At 42.9% G+C, this 22,239-nt stretch overlaps 2 protein-coding genes across 8 annotated transcripts in view; both read left to right on the forward strand.

Moving 5' to 3' along the window:
- IQCH (IQ motif containing H) overlaps window positions 1-7,773 on the forward strand; it is a 50,205-nt gene extending 42,432 nt beyond the window's left edge. For all 7 annotated transcript variants that reach the window (XM_039557949.1, XM_039557953.1, XM_039557952.1 and 4 more), the window contains 5 exons: window positions 1,260-1,427; window positions 3,775-3,900; window positions 4,444-4,505; window positions 6,166-6,274; window positions 7,586-7,773. In XM_039557949.1, coding sequence (XP_039413883.1) covers window positions 1,260-1,427; window positions 3,775-3,900; window positions 4,444-4,505; window positions 6,166-6,274; window positions 7,586-7,687 — 567 coding nt within the window. In that variant the 3' untranslated portion in view covers window positions 7,688-7,773. The remainder of the gene's footprint in view (window positions 1-1,259; window positions 1,428-3,774; window positions 3,901-4,443; window positions 4,506-6,165; window positions 6,275-7,585) is intronic.
- Window positions 7,774-11,972: 4,199 nt separating this feature from the next.
- Window positions 11,973-14,754, forward strand: C10H15orf61 (chromosome 10 C15orf61 homolog). The gene is made up of 2 exons (XM_039558003.1): window positions 11,973-12,315; window positions 14,046-14,754. Exons 1-2 carry the CDS (start codon window positions 11,982-11,984, stop codon window positions 14,171-14,173), a joined length of 462 nt encoding a protein of 153 aa, XP_039413937.1. The 5' UTR covers window positions 11,973-11,981; the 3' UTR covers window positions 14,174-14,754.
- The last annotated feature ends 7,485 nt before the right edge of the window (window positions 14,755-22,239 follow it).

The following is a 22,239-nucleotide window of genomic DNA, read 5'->3' on the forward strand; positions in this document are numbered from 1 at the left end:
TCCGTTGGAGCCAGTGAACAGCCCTCAGATATCCAAGTTTTGGGTCCCTGGCTCTCTCATGTGGCCCTGCCGCCTCTTTCTGAGGGCAAAGTTTTAACTGAGAGTGTAAAACCTAGCTCAGACAAGATCTAGGACATACTGACACAGATTTGTTGATAATATTTATCAAAATTAATGGAACACTCCCAAAATATGAATAGTTTATCATTATTATTTGGCTCGTTGAAAAGGTTAGCACATACTGGAAAAGTACAAATGGACAGCAAAGTTCTTCCTGTCTTGCAGAAGTGATGATAAACAATAAATTATTGAAGAAAATTAAGTATTATAATTGGGGAACAGTCCCCTATTACTAAGTAAAGCCAGCCATTAGCATCCAATTTGCATTTTAGACCATGCAGCAGGAAATATTTAAGTTGACAAATAGGATCTTTAATACAGCAACAGATACTTGGCAGTTAGATATTAACAACTGTTACTGGGGTGATGTATTCCCCATTATAAAGGGCATTACCATGTGCATATGATTCTGAAATTAACTCCAGTTTTCCAAGAGGCCTTGGCTGCCTGACCCCTTAATATCCTTATAATGACTCCATTTACCATTCCAGGGCTTAGGCAAGTTGTTCACTGGGAGATTTGTTTTAAGGGGTCCACTGTAGGGCAGATATTGGTGTGTAGGAACATTGCTCACTGGCACAGTAGGCACAGGGATTTTTTAAGTGGGAAAAACTCCTGGGAAAACCAAGCTCTGGTTATTGGGGTGGAGGAGCCTTGCAGAAGCAATTCATAGTGCTTCCCTCAGCCTCATAAGTCCTGCCTGAGAAATTATTTCTGAAGTTATAGAAGAGTTCTGGTTGTTCCTGTTTGGAAGTGGTTTGTGGAATCATAGAATCCTGGAATGGTTTGGGTTGGAAGGGACCTTAAAGCCCATCCCGTTCCACCCCTTGCCATGGGCAGGGACACCTTCCTTATCCCAAGTGGCTCCAAGCCTTTTCCAACCTGGCCTTGGACACTTCCAGGGATCCAGGGGCAGCCACAGCTTCTCTGGGCACCCTGTGCCAGGGCCTCCCCACCCTCACAGGGAAGGATTCCTTCCTAAGATCTTCATGACTGCCGGCACTGCTCCAGCGCCAGGAAGCCAAAAGCAGGAACGCCAACACTTAGAACAATAAAGGCAGAGACGTTCCTTCAAAATTGCTGAATTTTACTCTTCTTCTTTTCAGTTTATTTTGAATGCCCCTCTTTGTTTTGATTAGGTGTGGGCAACAGACCTTGACCTTTGCTACAGTGACCAGCTGGCCCTGACTCAGCTCCTGTTGTACGTGACAGATGGAAATCTGGATTGTGGCTCCAGCCGCCTGCAAGGACCTCTTGGATCAAAGGAAAGCAGAAGCCAACGAATTCAGCACGAGGGGACAAAACCTGTGAGCAGTGAAATGTTCCCAAATATAATCATTCATGTCACTACCAATGAGTTTATCTGTTCTAGAGGAGCTGAATCTGCTCTCTTCAGGTTTTAAACTGCTACTCTTGGATTTTACAAGGTTAATAAAGTCATGGGATAACAGCACAGTAGCAGTTAAAGTGAAACAATCCCATCCCTGGAAGTGTCCAAGTCCAGGCTGGACAGTGCTTGGAGCTCCCTGGGATAGTGGAAGGTGTCCCTGCCCATGGCAGGGATGGGACTGGATGGGCTTTAAGGTCCCTTCCAACCCAAATGTTCTGTGATTCTATAAAACGGGAAGAAAGGTCTTTAGAAAAGTGAACGTAAGAAATGTATGTCTGTGTACATACACGTGGATAAAAAACAAAGGCTGTGTGCCACATTTTGACAGAAGATCCACAACTCCCTTTTTTTCCATATGTAGAGGAGGGAATGTATCACCATTCCAGAAGTGTCATGGAGCTGTAATTTAGAGGTTAACGAGCTCTTGATCCATTGTTCTCGTCAAGCAACCACTTTTAGTTGGTGAGAAGTAAATTAGATCTGATTAGTCCCAGTAGTCCAAGTTTTAGAAATGAAAAGTAATCAAGTAGCAACTTTTTTTTTTAATTAAACTTCTGTCAGAATTAACATGAATTGTCATTATATCCTTTATTTTTAATTCTTCCTGTATTTCTGAGATTTTTATCTCCTGAAGAGTTAACTACAAGACTGCAGTCGCCCAGGAAAAGAGAAAAAGAAACAAACCAAGAGACAAATGTTTTTACAGCACATGATCTGTAATGAATGATTAAGTAAAACACTTTGTGTAAAATTATGATGTTAATAATGATTCTGTCCCTTTTAATTGATTAGATATTCTCCATGCTGGTAGGGTTGATTTTGATAAAATGGAGCAGCCCCGGAGTTTGTGTGAGGATTTTATTTTTAGAACTCCTTCTTTGAAAGAACAAATTTCCTAGATACTGCTGCTCCTGTAATTATGTACAAAACCAATCACTCATTATAGTTAGGATACATTATCTTCTAGACAGATGAGGCTAAATAAGCAACACATTAATAATTCATCCTGCAGTTCATTATGCATGTGTATGCATGCTTTGTAGCTGAAATAAGCACCTCATCAACCTGATGCCAACCCTTAAACAATAGTTCTGTGTTATTGCAGCCACATTCAAGTTTACGCTTGTTAAACTGCTGCTTGGATTATTTTATCAAGCATTCATTTATTTGTGGTCCCCTACTGCAGGGAACAGATTTTGGAAGCTCCTTTTTTAAGTTAATGACTTGAGCAATGGGTGTTATTAATTCTCAGAATATTATAAACATGATTAATTTTCAGGCAGAGATGTATTAGATAAGGATTTCAGCTATGTCAACTTAAATGAGTCAATGTCAAAACAAATATCATTTTAGGGAAAATACTGTAAATTTCATGCTTTGACGTGCAGTGTCCCTGCTCCCAGGGAACAGTCCAGCATTAAAACTAACATCAGGAAAGACCTGATTTAGGAGAACAGCTCTCCTCACTGCTCCTCAAAGCAACATCTCTGTTCTTCTGGCCTAAGCACTGCTAAGAGTTTAAACTCAATGCAGCACCGGCCTTTATCCAAGGGGGAGAGAGGGCAGGGTCAGATGGGATATTGGGAATAAATCCCTCCCTGTGAGGGTGGGGAGGCCCTGGCACAGGGTGCCCAGAGAAGCTGTGGCTGCCCCTGGATCCCTGGAAGTGTCCAAGGCCGGGTTGGATTCATAGTGACCTCACAGAGCTCAGTGTCCACTGAAGCTGTGAAAACACCAAAATGTGGTTCATAAAGAGCCATTCTGTAGATCTGATCTATAATACAGGGGTTTATGGAAATGTCTGTGTCCAGCAGACCCTCTGAGGAACAGGAATTTCTCCAAATGGACTCTTACTCCACACTTACATGAGTTCACTGGCAAAACGCCATTTATAGAATCACAGATCCCCAAGATTATTTGGGTTGGAAGGGACCTTAAAGCCCATCTCATCCCACCCCCTGCCATGGGCAGGGACACCTTCCACTGTCCCAGGGTGCTCCAAGCCCCGTCCAGCCTGGCCTTGGACACTTCCAGGGATCCAGGGGCAGCCACAGCTGCTCTGGGCATCCTCTGCTAGCCCCTCCCCACCCTCCCAGGGAAATTCCTTCCCAATACCCTATCTATCCCTGCCCTCTGGCAGTGAGAAGCCATTCCCCCCATCCTGTTGTTCCATCCCTTGCGAAAAGTCAGTAATTTACCATGTAGATGTTGGGTTCTGATATAAACTGGTGTGAAAATGAGGAATCCTGTGTTTTTCTCTCCAGCCTGCCCCAAGCAGCCTGCGGTGTGCCGTGGCCAGCAGCCAGCTGAGGCATTCCAGCCTCTCAGAGATCTCCTACAACCTTCTCCTCCACACGTGTAAAGCTCGTGGGGTTGGATTTGACCTCCAGGTATGAAGGGGAAAGATGAGAAAATGTGCTATTCGCTCTGCAGAATTTTTGTTTGTAAATTCTAATATGGTAAAACCACTTAGAGCAATGTAAATCATAAATCATAGAATTGTTTGGGTTGGAAAACACTTTTAAGATCATTCAACCATAAACCCAACACCCCCATGTTCACCACTAAACCATGTCTTCAAATGCCACATCCACCTATTTTTCTTTCCAGTTATGTGTGTGTAAAACTTCTAGGGGTTAATCTACTTCTTGATAAAAATAAGTGTGTAAGGAGATAATTTTTAAGATGCTTTTGACCATCTCTTACTGCTTTGGTACCCAAATATTTGCTGTTGAATAGATTCTGCTGCATTTATTGTATTCTCTACAATAGGTTAGAGCAATAATCTATTTAAACTGAGCAATAATTCCTTACACATAATTCCAAACCAGCCCTTCTTACCTATGGGTGTGTACTTAGTGTAACAAACACGTTTATTACCATTACCAATATTTTAGGAATAAATAAAGCAGCTTTGTCCTTTTATTTAACAGGAAAAACAGGGAACAGTGTTTGTATTGTATGAAGACCAGAAGCGACACAGACTGGGAATGATGTAAGTGTGGGCTGTCCCTTCCCCAGGGTGACAAAGAGCTGGGAGCACTCTGGGTGTGCAGGGAGTGATAAAGGCCAGGGAGGGAATGAACAGCCTGAGCACCTGGCTGTCACCTCCTGCTCACAGAAGTGCACTGGCTTCTTCCAAGATTGGCCTTTGGGAGGGTTTTAGGGAGGCTTTAAGCGTTTCAGTAATAAAAGAAGGACAGGAATGTGCTGAGCCCAAAGGCTGGTGGCACTGCAGGCTCAGGACCTGCTGGAATTGGCTTCAGGAGAGCTGTATTCCCTGTCAGGAGCAATCTCTCACATGGATTAGCATAGGCTTACTCTTCTAGGCAACATTATTAAAAACCTGACTTCCATGAGGCAAGGAGGGTGAAGTTTAATGCCTTTTTATATTGTTCTTCCCCAAGTTTCCTGCCAAAATAGGATGTAATAAGTGAGGAGCTGAAGCGTTCTGTTCTCAGCCTGTTCTGTATTCCTTTGATGCTGCAGCTATTTCATTAATGACCTGGATAACAAAACAGCTTCTTCAAGTGCTGGATGTGCCTGCAAGTGTTCTGGAGGGCAGGAATAGAATTCAAAATGATCTCCACAAATTGAAGAAACAATATGAGAAATAGAATTAGATTTGGTTGGAATCAGATGTAAGAAATTACATTTAGAGAGCAGTAATGAATATGAGGAACAAGGAGGTTTTGGGAACAGGATCTGTGAGTCAAACTGCCTGCAAGCCATGATGTCATGATCCTATGGAAAAAGGTAAACTGTGTATCCTGGGAGACACTGGAAGAAATCCTGCTGTTCTATGAGAGGGAGGCAATGAAAATGTTGAGAGTTCTGGAGAGCATGACTGACATGGAAAGACTAAAGAGGAGAGGGAGGGCAAAAATGGGATCTGTTAATGATCTCCCAGCACTGAAAAAGCCTCTGCAGGAAGGAGAAATCCGATTTCCACGTTTTTGGTAGTAGGACAAGAAGAAAATAACCTAACTTGCCGCAAAGAGGATTCCTGTTCTCTACCATCACATTTTCAGTGCAATTTCATAATTAATTAATTGGGAAATATTTTCAAGATTGTAACAGTTGGAGCTTATAAAATAACTGAAATACCTGAAACATCTATGAGAATTATCCATTTTATTACATCAGAGATCTGTGGTCGATTCTAGTAAATGAGAGACATTATTCCTCAGTGTAATTCCCTGTTCCATAAGGGATGGGAGAGTCTGTATGGACTTTGGGAGGCTTTGGGAAACCAAAGCCTCAAAAGCTGTAACAATCTAAGGAATGTTGATACTGCTGAAATTTCTTTCCCAAATTTTGGGCTGAAGCAACAGTTTTTGCCAACTAATGTGGGTGATTCGAGGGTTCTGCTGCTTCAGTCCTACCTCAGCAGTAACCTTTTACTTGGAGTAGCTGAAACCTCTCTGCTTACTTCCGCTAAGTTGATTAATAAAAATTATTTATTACACAAATCCTTTCTGTTGACAAGTTAAAATGGAGCCTCATCTTTCATATCTCCCTGAAGATTTTCACCTTGTGAGATTGAAAATCCTCATTAAATTCCATCACCAGGCAGGCACAAATGAGAGGGCGATTGTTTTTAAGCATGTGAAGGGAATCATTGGTAAACTCATTTGTTTGGATATCATTAACAGAACAATCGGAGAGGATCTCCAGGGGGTCCTCCTGACCTTTGCTCGCAATCTCTTCATCATCCATCAAGAAATATCAGCACCTAATATGCAAGGCGAGACCAATTTTAAGGTGAGGTGTTAATTAACTAACGATCCTGGTTAATTTCTGTACAAGGCCTGCAAATACCTCATGCTGGATCATAAACAAGTGCTAAACCATTCCTTTTTTATCACTGGCTGTGTGTGGTTTACAGTGTCTGGGTCAGTGTAGTCGGTCTCCCACGGAACCCGTTAGTTAAATTTAAGTTTGAAACTTTTTCTTTGAAAAGAGACATCCTTGAGCGTGAAATTATTTGTAATCTAATGCTCCTGAGTGTCCTTTGGAAGAGCAAAGGAGCTGTTGGCACTGCCTCACACAGTTCTGTCACAATTGCCTGCTTTATTTTAAAGGGACACCATCAAGGTAAGAATCTTAAATTAGAAACAAATTTCTCAGTTAATAATAGCTGCTTAGATTATTAACACTGATTTCTTTTAAGCAGGCAGCCACTGAGTACTTAATCCATTCGTTCCCATCCCTCACCCCGCCATCTATTTCCCAAGTGGATTTGTTCCCAATTTTCTCTGCTCTTTGAATGTCCCCATCTGTGGATGCTCTGGGGTGGAGAGGGGGAGGCAGGACAAAGCACAGGGGCTGCTCACTCTGGGGAGGTTCCCCCACCTTTCCTCCAGAGCTCCTCTGTGATGACCCCACTGCCAAAGGAGCCAGGAAAGCAATAATGAATCCAACCCCGTGCCCTGGAACAAGCACTCCTTACAAAGCTGCTTTTTGATTCCAGAGAATTGCTCAGCCTCCCACAGGGACTTCCTTTGCTGAGCTACATCACCTTTAACTTTATAAAAACTTTCCAAGATCCTGTCTCTAAGTGTTTTGTGAAAGGTGAAGGGGAACACTGTGTTAGATTTGTATCTTAAGTCATGTCACATAATTTATAGCAGATTCTTTCCACTCTGAGTAGATTTTCCCCTGACAAGTAGAGTGTGAAATGACAGATTTTGGGGAAGACATAATTAAATTTCAACATGTTACAGAACAAACAACAAAAAAAATCCCCATTTTTTTCAGTATGAGGGAATGAAAAGCAACAACTGAAGAAAAATATAAAAGAGACCTTTTCTTCATTGCGAGTTAACATATGTGAAATAAAACACCTGTTAGTTAATTAGGAGTACAAATTGTATTTTTATTTACCTGAGATTTGTACATATTTACTAATAATTCCCCCAAGTGTCCCCAAAGTAAAAGTAAATTTAATTGGTGCATCCTGTCCCGTGTAACCCTGTTACCTGTTCAAGGCAGGCACTGCCAGCTGTGCACCCTGGCTGCTGGATTCCATTATAATGCCCATTAAATAACTTGTATTCCTTGAATCTGTTACAGATGGCAATTCGAGATATTGAAGCAATTCTAGGAGTTGCAGCAGAAAACAAACTGAAATTGGAAGAAGAGCAACCTTGGGAAGCAGATGCTCTGAAAGAATAGTTAACAGAAATTGTTTAAGTGCCTCATTCCTTATGCTTCTGGAAATGCTTCCTCATCTGTAAGAACAGGTTTGGTTTTCCTTCTGAGTTGGTGTGTGAAGTAACATTAACTGAGACAGAACATCTCTGTGATTCCTGAGTGTGGCATTTGGAACATCCCATCTTTCTTGTTGAAAAGCACAGGATCATCGTGATGCTCCTCATGTCCCTGTTGCCATTCCTGAAGTTCAGCATCTGGGTTAAAAATCTTATTAATGGGGTCATGCTGCCTTTATCACTGACTCAGAGCAGGAGATCAGATCTACTGAAAAGAGCCCTGAGAGCCCAAATTCCCTTTCCAACGAGCTGTGTTCTGAAATACAGGCTTCTGGCAGGAAAGGAGGTCCAGTGTTAGACCTGCTGAAGGGAGTCCAGAGGCCACCAGAATGATCAGAGGGATGGAGCCACTCTGCTGTGAGGAAAGGCTGGGAGAGTTGGGATTGGTCAGCCTGGAGAAGAGAAGCTTTGGGGTGACCTCATTGTGGCCTTCCAGTACCATAAGGGGCCTAGAGGAAAGATGGAGAGAGACTACTCAGAAAAATCTGGAGTGACAGGACAGGGGGGAATGGCTTCAAACTGAAGGAGATTAGGAATAGTTTAGATATTGGGAAAAAATCCTTCCCTGTGAGGGTGGGGAGGCCCTGGCACAGGGTGCCCAGAGAAGCTGTGGCTGTCCCTGGATGTGTCCAAGGCCAGGCTGGATGGGGCTTGGAGCCACCTGGGATAGGGAAGGTGTCCCTGCCCATAGCAGGGGGTGGAATGGGATGGGCCTTAAGGTCCCTTCCAACCCAAAATATCCCATGGTTCTCCTGCCTATAAATGCCATCTTAATTTAAACACCATTTTATCAGTAATCCCAGCAATCCATGTTCCTCTGCAGTACTGTCTCTATTGTTATGCTGCTTTTTCTATTATCTAAAGACTTTTGCAGCAGTTCTTTTGTGGTCATTTTCAAATTATCAGAAAGAAAATTAATGGCACTAATTCATCAAAAGAATTCTACTTGCACTGTGATTCCCAGAATTCCATGACTTTTGCAGGTCTGTCCATCTGTATTTTGGATACTGGTGACTCTTTTGGTCACAATTGTTAAAGGACAACATCATATTTGTAAAATTACCTTTATCCATCAAATCTTTAATATCCCAACAGACAACACATTCTACATTTTACTATGGAAGAGCAGATCTCAGTGAATGGAGACTATCATCCTAGGAATGGCAAGTATCCTTGGGATTACTTCCCAAAAATTAAGGCAAAGGCAGTTTTAACACAAATACTAAATGAGACTAAGCAGTTGCACAAGATCAGCACCCAGTTTTTCCAATGCCAAATCTTTGATCCCTCAGCATCAGACATTAATTTTTGTGGAGCCTTTTTCTCTTCTACTTTGGTCACAGAATTAATTAATTGCAGATGAGAACATTTGCATAAATGCTGATTCCTGCTTCAAATAAAAATCCAAAGGAGCATTTTTAATTCCTGTTTTATTGCTGTTTTACATTGATATTGTGTTGGATTTGAATATCCCAGAGCCCATGTAGATTTTCCCAAGGTGGAATTTAGCCAATGGCTGCACTCGAGCTGGTTTCCAAAGGGTTAAGGAAAAGGAAGCCTTGATCCAAGCCAGAACAACATAAGGTCTGAGAGGCTCATTAGTTCACTGGCACTTAATAGACTGCGGTGTCCTAGGAGGAAATGAAACCTGCACTTCCTTATGGCTTTGTTCTACTCTGACAAAAGAAAACTGTACCTGTTTTTGCAGGAAACAAGTGACCTGAAAGTTCCCATGGTGAGAGAGATTTCTCAGCGTGTGTGAAGTGTGAAATGTATTTTGAGGGGGGAAAAAAAGTTTTTAATTACTACTAACACTTCTGAGCCTTGAGCTGATGGAAGGATTGAAACTGCTTTGCAGTCTCTCACATTCCGCTCCCATGCTGCTGGTGCCAAAAATGTAGGGCTTTTAGCAATGCTGCAGATTAAAAATGAAATTATAATATTGTTAAAAAGTCAGGAATATCATTCTGTTCACACTACTGGATTATTTATTCCCACTCATTAAAGGAGTAATAGAGTTGTTGAACTGCAGCTAGAATTTCAGAGCAGGAGCTGGATGGGAAGAAAACAGAACAAGTGTGAAGCAAAAGATTAAAGGTGACCCAGGTGTGGCTTCTCATCAGAAACTGCCCCAAAAACTGCCAGACTTGGACAAAAGCTGGAGCTGGTTCCTCAGCTGCAGGGTGTGGTGGAATGCTCATGGAAGGAGGTGAGGGACAGCGGATTTGGCATCAACTGCAAAGGATGCAGACAATTAAAAGAAAGGATTTGTGCTCCCCAGGAGTCAGAGCTGGAAATGGAGATGTTTGTTTAACTGGCACTACTTTGTGGATTTTGTTTCAGCAAGAATTTAGCGTAGCACAGAGTACTTCAGGTCATTCTCCTGAAAGAGCTACCTGGAGCTGATGATACTGGAAACTGGGTTTCCTGGTTTAGGTAGTTGGGTTTAAAGCCCTGGATAAAAGAAAAAAAAAAAAGCTTTTAGCCCACATTTCCATATTTAGAATGACAACTCTGAGCACAGAGCAAAAAAAAAAAAAGTAGCTCATCAATACAACCACTTCCTGATGTCTCCTGAAATGAAATATTCGCCCTCCCTGTTTCCTGGAAGATCTCCAGTACCTCAAGTTCAGGAAAATTTACCACCTTCCCTCTAGGTTAAGGTAACAAATCCCTGGATTTCTAAGGCTGTCCTTAACATTTCACAGTGATTACTTACTATCAAATCCATCTAACAATGGGATACTGTAGATCTGAGGCATTGTACAGATCCTCTGTATTTCATTTTAGACTGTAGATTTTGTTATATTGATGAAAAACAAAAGATTAGGAACTACAGTCATTGACAACCTTCATTAATGTAGTTAATGAAATACAACAGCAGAGTATCACTCTTAAGGTTCAATACTTTATTTCAACCCTTCACCACAGTACCAGATTCCAGCTTTTCTATCCTCAGCCACTGTTACCACTAATAAAGAAAGATATTAAAGCTAAACTATATGCTCTATTATTTATAGGGAGGTGAACTTGAAGGGGAAATTTGTTGCTGGTGATGATTAATAATTACTTGTTCAACACACACGTAGTACAGTAAATAAACAGGGCACATTGTTGGGTAGTAATTGATTAATTAGCACGTTCATACTGGACAGCTCAATGGTTTAAGATTGCTGAGTTTGAGATATTGCTTGCAATTATTGAAAGGAAAAATCTGTTTCCATTTCTCACTTTTCTGTACGGTCTTTTTTTCCCCTCTCAAATAGAATGTTTAATTGTTCAAAACCTTAGCTTTTCCTTAGAAAATGGAATATAGGCTGTGATTTTAAAATATTTCTCTTGAAAGGGTCTGACACTTGAAAGGATGATTTTTAGGGAATTCTGCCACGTAAACCCAATGCAGCCGGATACACTTTCTCCTGAGTGCAGGTTGATGCTGCAGGTACTGCTGTCAGCACATCAGTGTAAACAAAACCTTTCTAAGAATGTGATTGCCTGACTTTTTTTGTGATACACCCACTCATCCCTCGCTCCGTGCAGGTCTCAGGGTGACCCATCCCCTCAGCACGGACAGCTCTGGCATGGCCTTGGCACATCGGTCACAGAATCACTGAGGTTGGAAAAGCCCTCCAAGGTCATCGAGTCCAAGCTCTGCCCGATGCCCACCTTGTCACCAGCCCAGAGCACTGAGTGCCACGTCCAGGAATTCCTTGGACACCTCCAGGGACGGGGACTGCAGACCTCCCTGTGCAGCCCCTTCCAATGTCTAATCAGCCTTTTTGGGAAGAAATTCCCGCCGATGTCCAACCTGGCCCTCCCCTGGCACAGCCTGAGGCCGTTCCCTCTCCTCCTGTCCCTGTTCCCTGGGAGCAGAGCCCGACCCCCCCCCCCCGGCTGCCCCCTCCTGTCAGGGAGTTGTGCAGAGCCAGAAGGTTCCCCTGAGCCTCCTTTTCTCCAGGCTGAGCCCCCCCTCCCAGCTCCCTCCTGGGGCTCCAGACCCTTCCCCAGCTCCGTTCCCTTCCCTGGACACGCTCCAGCCCCTCAATGTCCTCGGCGAACCGTGGGGCCCAGCCCCGGGGCCACTGTCCCGCTCCGTTCCGCGGGCGATTCCCGTTCCATTCCCGGGCCGTTGACCCGCTCTGTTCCCACCCCCCGGGCGGCGCAGGCGCGGTGCGGGCGCAGGCGCGGTGCCCCGCGGGATGCGGGCGCTGCTGCGGCGGCTGCACGGGGCGGCCGTGGCGCTGCTGCTGTGGCGGGGCCCGGCCCCGGCCCGTCCCGCCGCCTCCGAGGTGCTGAGCCAGCACCTGCGGCAGCGCCGCCTGCCCCACTGGACCTCGTTCTGCGTCAAGTACAGTGCGGTGCGCAACGACCAGTTCGGCCTCTCGCACTTCAACTGGCCCGTGGACGGCGCCAACTACCTGGTGCTGCGCACCGGCTGCTTCCCCTTCATCAAGTACCACTGCTCCCGCGCCGCGCCGCAGGACCTGGCGCTGCAGAACGCCGCCTTCACCGCCCTCAAGGTGCTCAACGCCGGTGAGTCCGGCCCGGGACGGCTCCGTGAGGGGCGGGCGGGGCCGGCGGGGCAGCGAGCGCCGGAGGCGGCGGCCTGAGGGGCAGCGCCGGTGGGGCCGGGACGGCAGCTCGGACCGGGCAGCTCGGACCGGGCAGCTCCGCTCCGCGCCCTCTCCGTCTCCTTCTCTTTCCCCTTCTTCCTCTCTCCCTCTCTCCTTCCTCTTATCTCTCTCCTCCTTCTGTCTTTCCCTGTCGCCCTCTTCTTCCTTCTCGCTTTTCTCCTCTCTCTCTCTCTCCCCTTCTCTCCTTCTTTCTCTCTCCTCCCTCTCTCTCTCCTCCGCCCCGTCCCCTCTCCTTCTCCGGCTCGGGCCAGGAATTCCCGAGTTGTAACCCCAGGGAAGGGGTAGAGCCGTAAATCGACCCTCGCGGGGGGGCTTGACCGAGTTCGTGTTTCTCTGACCACTTGTGACAGCGACAAATCAAACGCTTGGTATTTAAGCGGCTCACGCCTTTGCTAGGGAGCATTTTCCAGCTGGAAATCCGCATGCTGTGGATGAACTTTTGTCCTCTAAGCAATTCTGAAGCGAAACTCTGTTTCAGGCAGTGTCTGATGAAGGAATGGTCAGACTGCTTTGATCCTAATGTGCTGCTGGAATATAAATCTTTATAATAAAAACGCTTTATCAGTACCTTATTAATATAAAAGTAGAGATAGTTAAGTTTTGGAATATATTATTTCAAAATTTTGGCTGCAGATTCAATGCTTATTTGAATGCCGGCAGCGACAGTGGCATAACATTTCATACCTTCTTTGTTTTCATATTTAATTTTTTAAAATCTCCTTTTCTTCACAAGTCTTCGTAGACTTTTATTCAAAACATGGCTGCTAGTCTTAATTTTCTGATCTTTCCAGACTGACATAGTGAGAAAATATAATCACAAAGACTGATTTCTTCACGGCACATTTAAATCTGATTTTCTTTTTCCCCCCACCCAGTCACGCTTTTGTCTTTCTCAGAACTACCCTTCATGTTTCATATTTAAAAGATGGGAAAACATGATTAAAAAGGCAATTCAGTTCTTTCAGACTCCTGCTTAAGCACTTGGATAGCTTCAAAGCACGTTAAAATTGGTGTTTCTGAATTCAGGGCCTAAATCCATTTCTGGTTTTCCCTCTATAATAAATAGAATATTGTCTGTAATAAATGGATAAATTGACAGTGCTAAGAAATGTCACTTTATATATATATATATACACCTTTTGCCCATTGCAGTTCTGTTGGAGTTGGTAGTCTTGACTGCTGATCTGATTTTCCCCAGAGCAGCTTCATGTTGATCTGTGGATTCACTGCCTATTTTGTTTCTTATTTCTGCTCTGACATAGACTCCAATAACTAAGTGGATGTGCAGGGAGTTTGGGTTTAGTATTTGGAGATAGATATATATATATATATATTTAATCCGTAGAAATCCTGTGTACATGGCAATGTTTCACTTCTTTCATGTTGTTATCCTCCTGTTTTCTTTTTGTACTAATTCCTGCATATTGCTGCTTCCTGCCTCATGTCACAGGAAAGGTGTTAAGCACTGATAGCTGCATTTAAATAAAGACAAAATACTTGTAAGGCAGCTTTTACAGGAGTGCTTTCCCCTCTCATTTCATTCTGGAGTCATCATTCCTCACTATTAATTTGCAGTTTGGATTTCCCTGGCTTGCTCTGTGTGTGTAACGTGCTTTTATCTTTCCTTAGGCATCCCAACTTTACTGTATGGAATTGGCTCCTGGTTCTTTGCCCGTGTCACAGAGACTGTTCACACGAGCCATGGCCCAGTCACTATTTATTTTCTAAATAAAGAAGATGAAGGAGCCATGTACTGAACTCAGGCCCTCGAGTACCTGTCCTCTGGTGGGTTCTCTGTCACAGCTGCTACAAATATCTGCTGCCTTTGACTAAAAACAACTAAAAAGTCTTGGTTTTTACAGTGTGTTCTCATATTCAGTGTGCTGTTTCAGGAAGCTTCATGGACTTTTTGGTCATGAGAGATTTATTTTTGCAGAGGTCTGTAAAGTTGAGGAATGAGCAGCTTTGGGAGAAGAATTTCTGAGGGTGTATCTGGAAGTCAGTGGCTGGTGCTGCTGGACAAACTTGTGGTAATTTAAAGAGATACATTTATCAACGTAGAGGACTGAATTGTAGCCTGTGGGCAAGGAAACTGAATGCACTGACATTTTCAGAATGTCTCTGAAAAGATAAAGCTGCTCAGGTTTAGAGCCTGTCCAGATGTTTCATAATGCATTGATTGTCACAGTTGTAACTGTGTCTGAGTGAATCCATGGCACTGACTGTTCACAATCACCTGGAAGAGCCTTTGGGAAAAAAACCCACCCTAAGAAGTGCAAAATGGCTGTATCACATTTCTTTAAATTATATTTAAATAAAATATCCAAAATACACTTGATGCTTGTATCTTTTGCAATTCTCGAGCTCCAGATGTGTGTTACTATTTTTCTTTTGGTGGCTTTATAGGTAAGTACAAAACCTAAGTGATGTAGAAGATTTAGTCCCCTGTGCTAATTCACAAATTGCTGGTATTTTTAATTAATGAGGAGAATGAGAAGAATACTACAAGAGTATCTCATTTTTTTGATGCAAAATAACTGATTTCTCCAGCTGTAACCGAGCACAGCTTTTAGGCACAAACAATGACAAAATTACTTCACTGGGAAACCTGGGCAAAGCCAAAGCTTTTGGGGAACTATTTGTATAGTGGAAATATGGAATTAATGGAAACAGGAAGACCTGTACAGGATCTATTGCTGGTGCTTGGATTTAGTGCCAGCAATTAATGCTGTCAGTTCCAGATCTCACATCTGGTGATGGAAGTTGGTCATTCCAGTTTTCATAAGTCAAAAAATAAATGTAAAATGGGATGGGGCTGGTTTTGAAGGGTAATCACTTTTCCTCAGTAAATGATTATCAAGCTATGACTACAGTATAATGTCATTTAAATACTTTTTAACTTAATTCCAGATAATAGAAGTGTTTCCCACTTAATGAAGCAATCCATGTGGCTTTTCTGAAAGCAGCACTAAACACTTGAATCAAAGAAGTGCTTGCACTGTTAAGTTTTGGAGAATGTTCTTGGCACAAGTTAAATGTCTCAAAGATGAAGAGATGGCATTACAACAACCCTCATTAATAAGAAAAATTGCAGTTAGCGTTTTTCTAGAGCTGATTTCCCCTGTAAAATAACTGCAGCTCATAAGTTTAAAGTCAAATACTGCTCATTCATTGCCACAGAGCTCATCAATACCTGGCTGTAAAGGTTTAGGCTCAACACAAGGTTGATAAAATGGTTTTTAATTACCAGACTATAAATACAGCTCTTCATTGGCGCTGCAGCTCCACTCACTGCAGCTTGTTTGATTTCTGATAATGGGCACTGCTGACTTTGCTTACCTGTTTTCCAATAAATGCAGGCAACACACCCCCCTGTCCATACAGTGATGGGCAGGTCTCCTTAGAGAACATCTCTGACAAACTACCCTATTGATTGCTGCAATTCTGTGCTGCTTGCAGCATTAAATAGAGCCCTGATCTCTTGTTCAATGATCTCACTGTGTAACAATTAAGCAAATGTAATATTTTCTTGTATTACATGAAAATCAATAGACCTCTTGCTCTTACAAAGTTGATGGTGCTAAAGGATGAACTAGGAGATGTCTGAGGGCAGAGTGCAAATATGGGATCACTCATTCCTTTCATTAAGGCTTGTGTAGGAGCACTTGCAGTACTTCAGAGGGAAAATAGGCTGTTTGTAAGGGATAAACCTTGAGTTATTAAGTCACAATGAAATAACTTTCATGTATGAATATAAACCCAGTTGCTTGTTCTCAAAGATAGAATGTTTCATCTGACTTTCACTCTTGTTTTCCTATAAATACCAGCTTCTTACCATCTGGTTTTTTATCACTTTTTGGCCTGAATGTAAGATATTGAGGGCCAGAAACATTTGTACCACTCTGTCTCAAAAACTTCTTTAACATTCAGGAATAATTGATCCACAAAATGACCCTTCTGACTTTTGACAGATTTGATTTGCACCGTCTCCCATTTGAAATAAAGTTTAATTCCCCTTGTAAACCTTGCCTTAATTATCTCCTTGCTGTGTCCAAGGCTGATGTTTAAATGAGGGAGAGATGATGTTAAAAAAAGCCCAGAGCTTTGTTTCACCTCCCTTAACTACTTCAGAGAAACGAAACCCCGAGGATCAGGTGGCTCCTCCTTGTAGCACCTCTTTAAACAATAATGATTATTGGGGGCACCTTAACCTGGAGGAGCTCCTGGTGTCACCCCTCACCCGGGTCAGCGGGCTCAGGTATCCCAGTTAAACTGTGCTACTGTAAATTAATGGAAAATGCAGCTGCTTTGCTGAAAGATCAATGTCCAATAAAGGCTGCACAATCAAATCTTGTTGCAATGATTGAGGTGCCTAATTGCCTTTCAAAGATAAGGTGGTAATCAACATACGTTCAGCTGATCTTTTTTACCGCTTCAATTACATGCTAATGGCAGTAGCCAAGTCAGGATCTTTAACTACTTATTAAATCTTACGTGTGTTCTGAAAAATTACTTAAGCCACACAATCGATAAAACCCAGCCCTTAATTACTATATTTCACTTTTAGACCTTTTTGTATGGTTGATAAATGTTTCGCCAGAGACTCCACAGCGCTAATGAGTTACCCTAAGAAATGCCCTTTTCTGCTGTTGTCTCCTCCAAATTGTGGTTCTTGAAGTTTGGTTCTTGTTTTCTTGAAGTTTTGGGACTGGTGATGCAAACATGGTCCAGGCAGCTCATTTTATTTAAATCTTTTTAGATCTAGCATCACTTTTTTATCACCAGTTGATGGACTTGCTAAACCCTCAGGAGGGCACAAAGTTCCCACTGTAAATTAATACTGGATTGAGGTATTAGTTAGGATTGGAATTCCTAAATATTTATGATTAGTACTCTTACGTTGTCTGAAAAATCAGCTTCTGTGCTTCCTTCTTCCTCCCCTTTCTTTCCCTGGAGCAACATCCAGAGCTTTTCTCCTGCTGACCTTCCATTGACTTGGGCAGAATTTAGATCTGTCCTCACCTTACCTTGTGTGTTGACCTAAATCTCTTCACAAACCATAATTATAGATCTCCCTGATGTATGTTATTATTATTGAATGAAATTTAGGTATTTTTTAATAGTTGAATGCCCTTAGGCCTCTGGTTTAGAGCAACTTTTCCTGAAACAAAGGGGATTTTGCTTCATGTATTATTTACTTTGGCCATTTAATTTAAATTGACTTTTGCTGTAACCCCTTAATCATGTTCACTACAAAAAAGTAAGTTAATAATTCTGAGAGTTATCTTGACTTCTTTCCCTGTTTCTGGAAATAGGAGTCATGATTTAAATTTTGGGCTGTATTTTTCAGTTTAAATACACCTAAGAAAAACTGGCAGCTTCAGCATTGCAGCCAGGGAATATAGAATAAAAATTGTTACTAATATACTCCCAAGTTTTCTTAAAAGGTTTATTTTCTTTCTAGAGAAGAAGAAGATGTTGGTTTTTCATTTAACTCCTAAAAAGTAGAATACAACCAACGTAGGGTGATTTTAAAAGCAATTGCATCACTTTAAGCACAGTTTATGAGTCCTGTTCTAGTTCATTATAAAACCAATTTATTACTTGCAGTGATATTAATAATCCTAATAGAATTAAAAGTGGCAAACATGATTAAAAGCAGCCCTTCAGACAAAAACTCTGACCAAGGAAACTTGCAAGTTTAAAACGTAAATACCAGATTATAACACTGATTTTTGAACAAGATTACAAAGTCAAACCTGGCTTGTTCCTTAAAAGAAGAAGTGCCATTAGATATGATTGTTACATGCTCAGTGATTCATGGGCCTGCTTATGTACTTTGTGAGATATGAATTATTTAGTAAGAAAAATCACAATAATTTTGTTGTTACTCAAGAATTTATAGGTTGACAGAAAAACAATTATGCAGCCCCTGGAGCTGGTCTGAAGAGGTACAGGAGCATCATTAACCACGCACAGCCCAACTGCTGGAGTTACCTTGTCGTTGTGCATCATATAACCTGCTTTATTTCAAAAGAAATTCATAATTTAAAGCAAGAACTAAGCATTTACTAATTCAGCCTAAATCAAGTTTACTGTTGTTACGGTTTTTTTCAGTCCAAGATGAGTTTTCTGTGAAAAAGAGCTTTAAAAGATGTATTTGAGGCCAGTGAATTTCCCTGTGAACTGAAGATAAGATGAATTTATTTCCTGGTATTTGGGTCCCAAGCAGCCCTTTCTTCTTCCAGAGGAACTGCAGAGTGATTGGGAGGAGCAGTGGAAAGTTTGGTGGAAGTTTTAATGCCACTTTTAAGGAATCTTAATCAATACATGGTGCACTTGGTGAGTCTTTCCAGGAGGTGCATTTCCGGGAAGAATATGTTTAGAAAGCCTGGACACTGTTGACCTATTTTTCTTGAGCCTGAGGGAATTCAGTTTGCTGCACTCACAGGCAACTGGAAGGAAAAAAATGTGAATTTCACCATGATGTGTTATTTATCAACATAGAAAGTTAGGTATTAATATCTTTTCAAAAAGACAGGAAAATGTGTGCTCCTAAAACAACCATCAGGTGCCATTTTCTGTAGGAAACAGAGTTTGTCCTTTGTTATTTATAATTCCAACCTAGAAACTGGTGTAGGGAGGAAGCAGGGATGATAAATTGAATTTAGTGACCCAAGGGCTGGCACAGAGACCCTGATTCCTCCCCATGTGTTTTCTACTCTGCGTGTGAATTACAGGTGACATGGCACAGCACTGGTAACACAGTATTCCGAAATATTTTAATAGTTAAATGGGAACTATTTAACTCTTCAGTCTGTTACATAAGAAATACATCTTATTCCTAGGTCATAGCTGGAAAAATGCTAGTTGTAGGGAGGTTAATGGAGATGCTGAGTAGGATCCAGAATGAAATCACAGCACTTCTGTCTCTGTCAGCATCCTTCTTGTTCCTCGTGCCCTTTTATCCAAGGGGATGAGTGCAGGACTAGAGGAATTTGGGGTTGGATCCTAATGCTGGTTTTAATTCGCTGCAACTCCTGGCCGGGCATTTTCACCTGATCCACTCCTGAGAATGAACTCCCATCTCCTTCTTCACGGCAAGGAAAACCTCCTGAATCCACGTGCTGGGACAGGAATATTCAAGAGTAGGGCTAGGGGAGTGAGCTCCTGTTTTCTTCCCTCCTCTTTTTACAGAGTTCTGGTAGAGGGACTCAAAACTCCATTATAGGATGTTTGTGACAGAGCAGAGATAGAAAATTGCTTGTGTTGGGCAGCTTCCTTTGCAGTGGGAATTAAACAATAACTTCTTTCCTTACTTTTGGAGGGCCCTGCAAACTCTCCTGCTGAGCACGGTGCAGGCAATCAGTGGAAGACAGCATTTTCCATGCTCACGGAGACTCCTGCGAGATTCCACGGCGTGGCGAGTCTAATGATTTTCCTCCCCTCCTGTGTCAGCGCTCTTGCTTTTCCCTGGAAATAAATGTTTATTTCCTTGCCGTGGCCACCTCCGGATGCTCTCCGTCCTCTCCAGCGGCGCTGGAAAGCAGCAGAGAGCAGCAGCACACTGCAAGTGGCAGCTGCTTGGAGCCACCAAGGGAGGATGTTTCCCCCTCACAAATAAAAACAGAATTTGGAGAAGTCCTGGGCTTCACCATCCTGTAATTAAAGCATTGATACATTGTTCCTTTGCAGATTTTGGATGGTGTTTCCTTGTGGGTAAACAGTGACTTTGGAGATGTGGTTATAAATATTGTGTCAGCTGCATTTAGTGGGGAAAATCAGGCTGCTTCATGATTTTTTAATGGGGATTCTGGAATCCTTGGACTGTGGCAGAAACTTTTTAAGGGGAGATTCTTGGGCTACTCAAATACAGAATTTCAGGAATATTTTATGGTACATATTAAAAAATCATAGATTGTGTTCTTGCCACACAAAATTTCCCCCAACATTAAGAAATAATATATAAAAATAAATGTTGGTGACGTCTCATAGCAGAACTTCTGCAGGATGATAAAATAAATATCAACTATTTGTTTCAGATGGTGTATTTAGAATGAAAATTTGTGATTAAACTTGTGTTTTAAAGAAGTCTATGGCAAAATCAAACCTGTATCACTAAACATGTACTTGATGTGCTGTACTCCTTAAGATATAAAACCCCTTCAAGTTTGATTACACAAATCAGAATGGGGGATTAAGGTTATGATTAGCCCTGGAAAATCGACGTAATATTTATGCAAATTTGGCAAATTGAGTTGGTTTTCCCCATAGTCTTGTAAATGAAAAAGACATTTTAGAAAAATTGCAGGTCTATAGAAATTCTATCATTTTGTATCCTATTCTTTAAAATTTAATAGAAAATGAATCTGATTGAAATGGAGCTGACTGAAAGGTACACAGGGACTGCAGGTAAAAGGTTCATTTGAACAGAAAGATGTCTGTGTGGGCACCATCAGTCCCTTAGATCCTTAGGAGCTGGGGCTCTATTAATTTTCAGTATAGGAACTAAATTATAAAGTTATTGAACAGAGAGAGAATTTATCTCTGTTAATGGCCATTGAAATTTTTTTTTTCCTAAAGCTCAAACAAAGTAGAATTCGAATATGAGGAAGCTTGAAGACGTTTCAGGAATTAAATATACCTCCCATTCCCCCCCTCCCCCCCAAATTGATAATATAAGTCAAATAGTCGAGCTTGTCAGAGATGATAATGTGAAAGAGTGTGATAAAATGCACAGATCAATAGCCCACAATTGAGATTAATGCTCTTCACTTAGAAAAAAAAAAGAAGTGGATTGTTTCATGCTGCAGAGCTGTGGGGAGCAGAGAGCTTTCCCTGTAACTTGTGCCAGTGAAAAGCTTGTTTTAAAAGCTGAATTTGGTGTTTGGTGGCTGGGGATTGCAGAGCTGTCAAAACTCGTTCTTTGCTGCGGAGGTGGATGGGGGTTTTCTTTTGTCAGAAAGATGGATCGTGATTTGGAGTGGGCTGATTTCAGCTGCATCACTGACAGACGTGGAGTAACTCGGCGGTGAAAGAATTGTACCTGGACAACAGTACCGGAGATCTGGAATGTGAAGGAAGGGTGAAGCGTGTGACAGCTGTTGGCACAACTGCTCCAAGCCCCTTCACCTGTTCATGCAGATGTTGGGCTGTCACAGAGCCCATTCCCAGTGCTCATTCCCGGTTTGCTCTGCAGGGACACCGAGGCAGAGACGGGCAGAGCGGGCGAGCTGGGCACGGACGGAATCACCGAGGCTGGGAAAGACCTCCGAGGTCACCGAGTCCAACCCTCAGCCAACACCACTAATCCCCCCTACCCGCGTCCCCGAGTGTCACATCCGGACGCCTCTGGAACACTTCCAGGGCCAGAGACTTCCCCACCTCCCTGGGCAGGTTATCCCAGGGCAGACTGGCACGGCTCATGTGTTTGTATTTGTGTGTGATGGGATAACCCGGACAGAACGCCAGGAGCCCTCCGGGATCGGCTGCGGCCGGAGCAGCCCCAGCCCCTCCCTCTGAACCGTGACCACCGGCAGCGCTGGGGACTCTGCACTGCTTTTAACAGGAACCCCAGCCTGGCTCGGCTTGATTCGCCATTTAGCTGCGCTTTTCCCGTCAAAACACAAGGCACAAGAAGATGAAAACAATTAAACGCGGAGCGCTGGCGCTGCCGGGGCGGGCACGCAGCCCAGAGCCGCCTCCTCCCGAACCATGGCGCCGCCTCCCCTCCTCCTCCTCCTCCTCCTGCCGCTGCCGCACATCCCCTCCTCCGGGGCTCCGTTTTGGTTCCGGGGCAGCGGCTCCTTCCTGCGGGAGGGTG

The sequence above is a fragment of the Corvus cornix genome, chromosome 10 (assembly GCF_000738735.6).
Source record: "Corvus cornix cornix isolate S_Up_H32 chromosome 10, ASM73873v5, whole genome shotgun sequence".
Taxonomy (NCBI): Eukaryota; Metazoa; Chordata; class Aves; order Passeriformes; family Corvidae; genus Corvus; species Corvus cornix.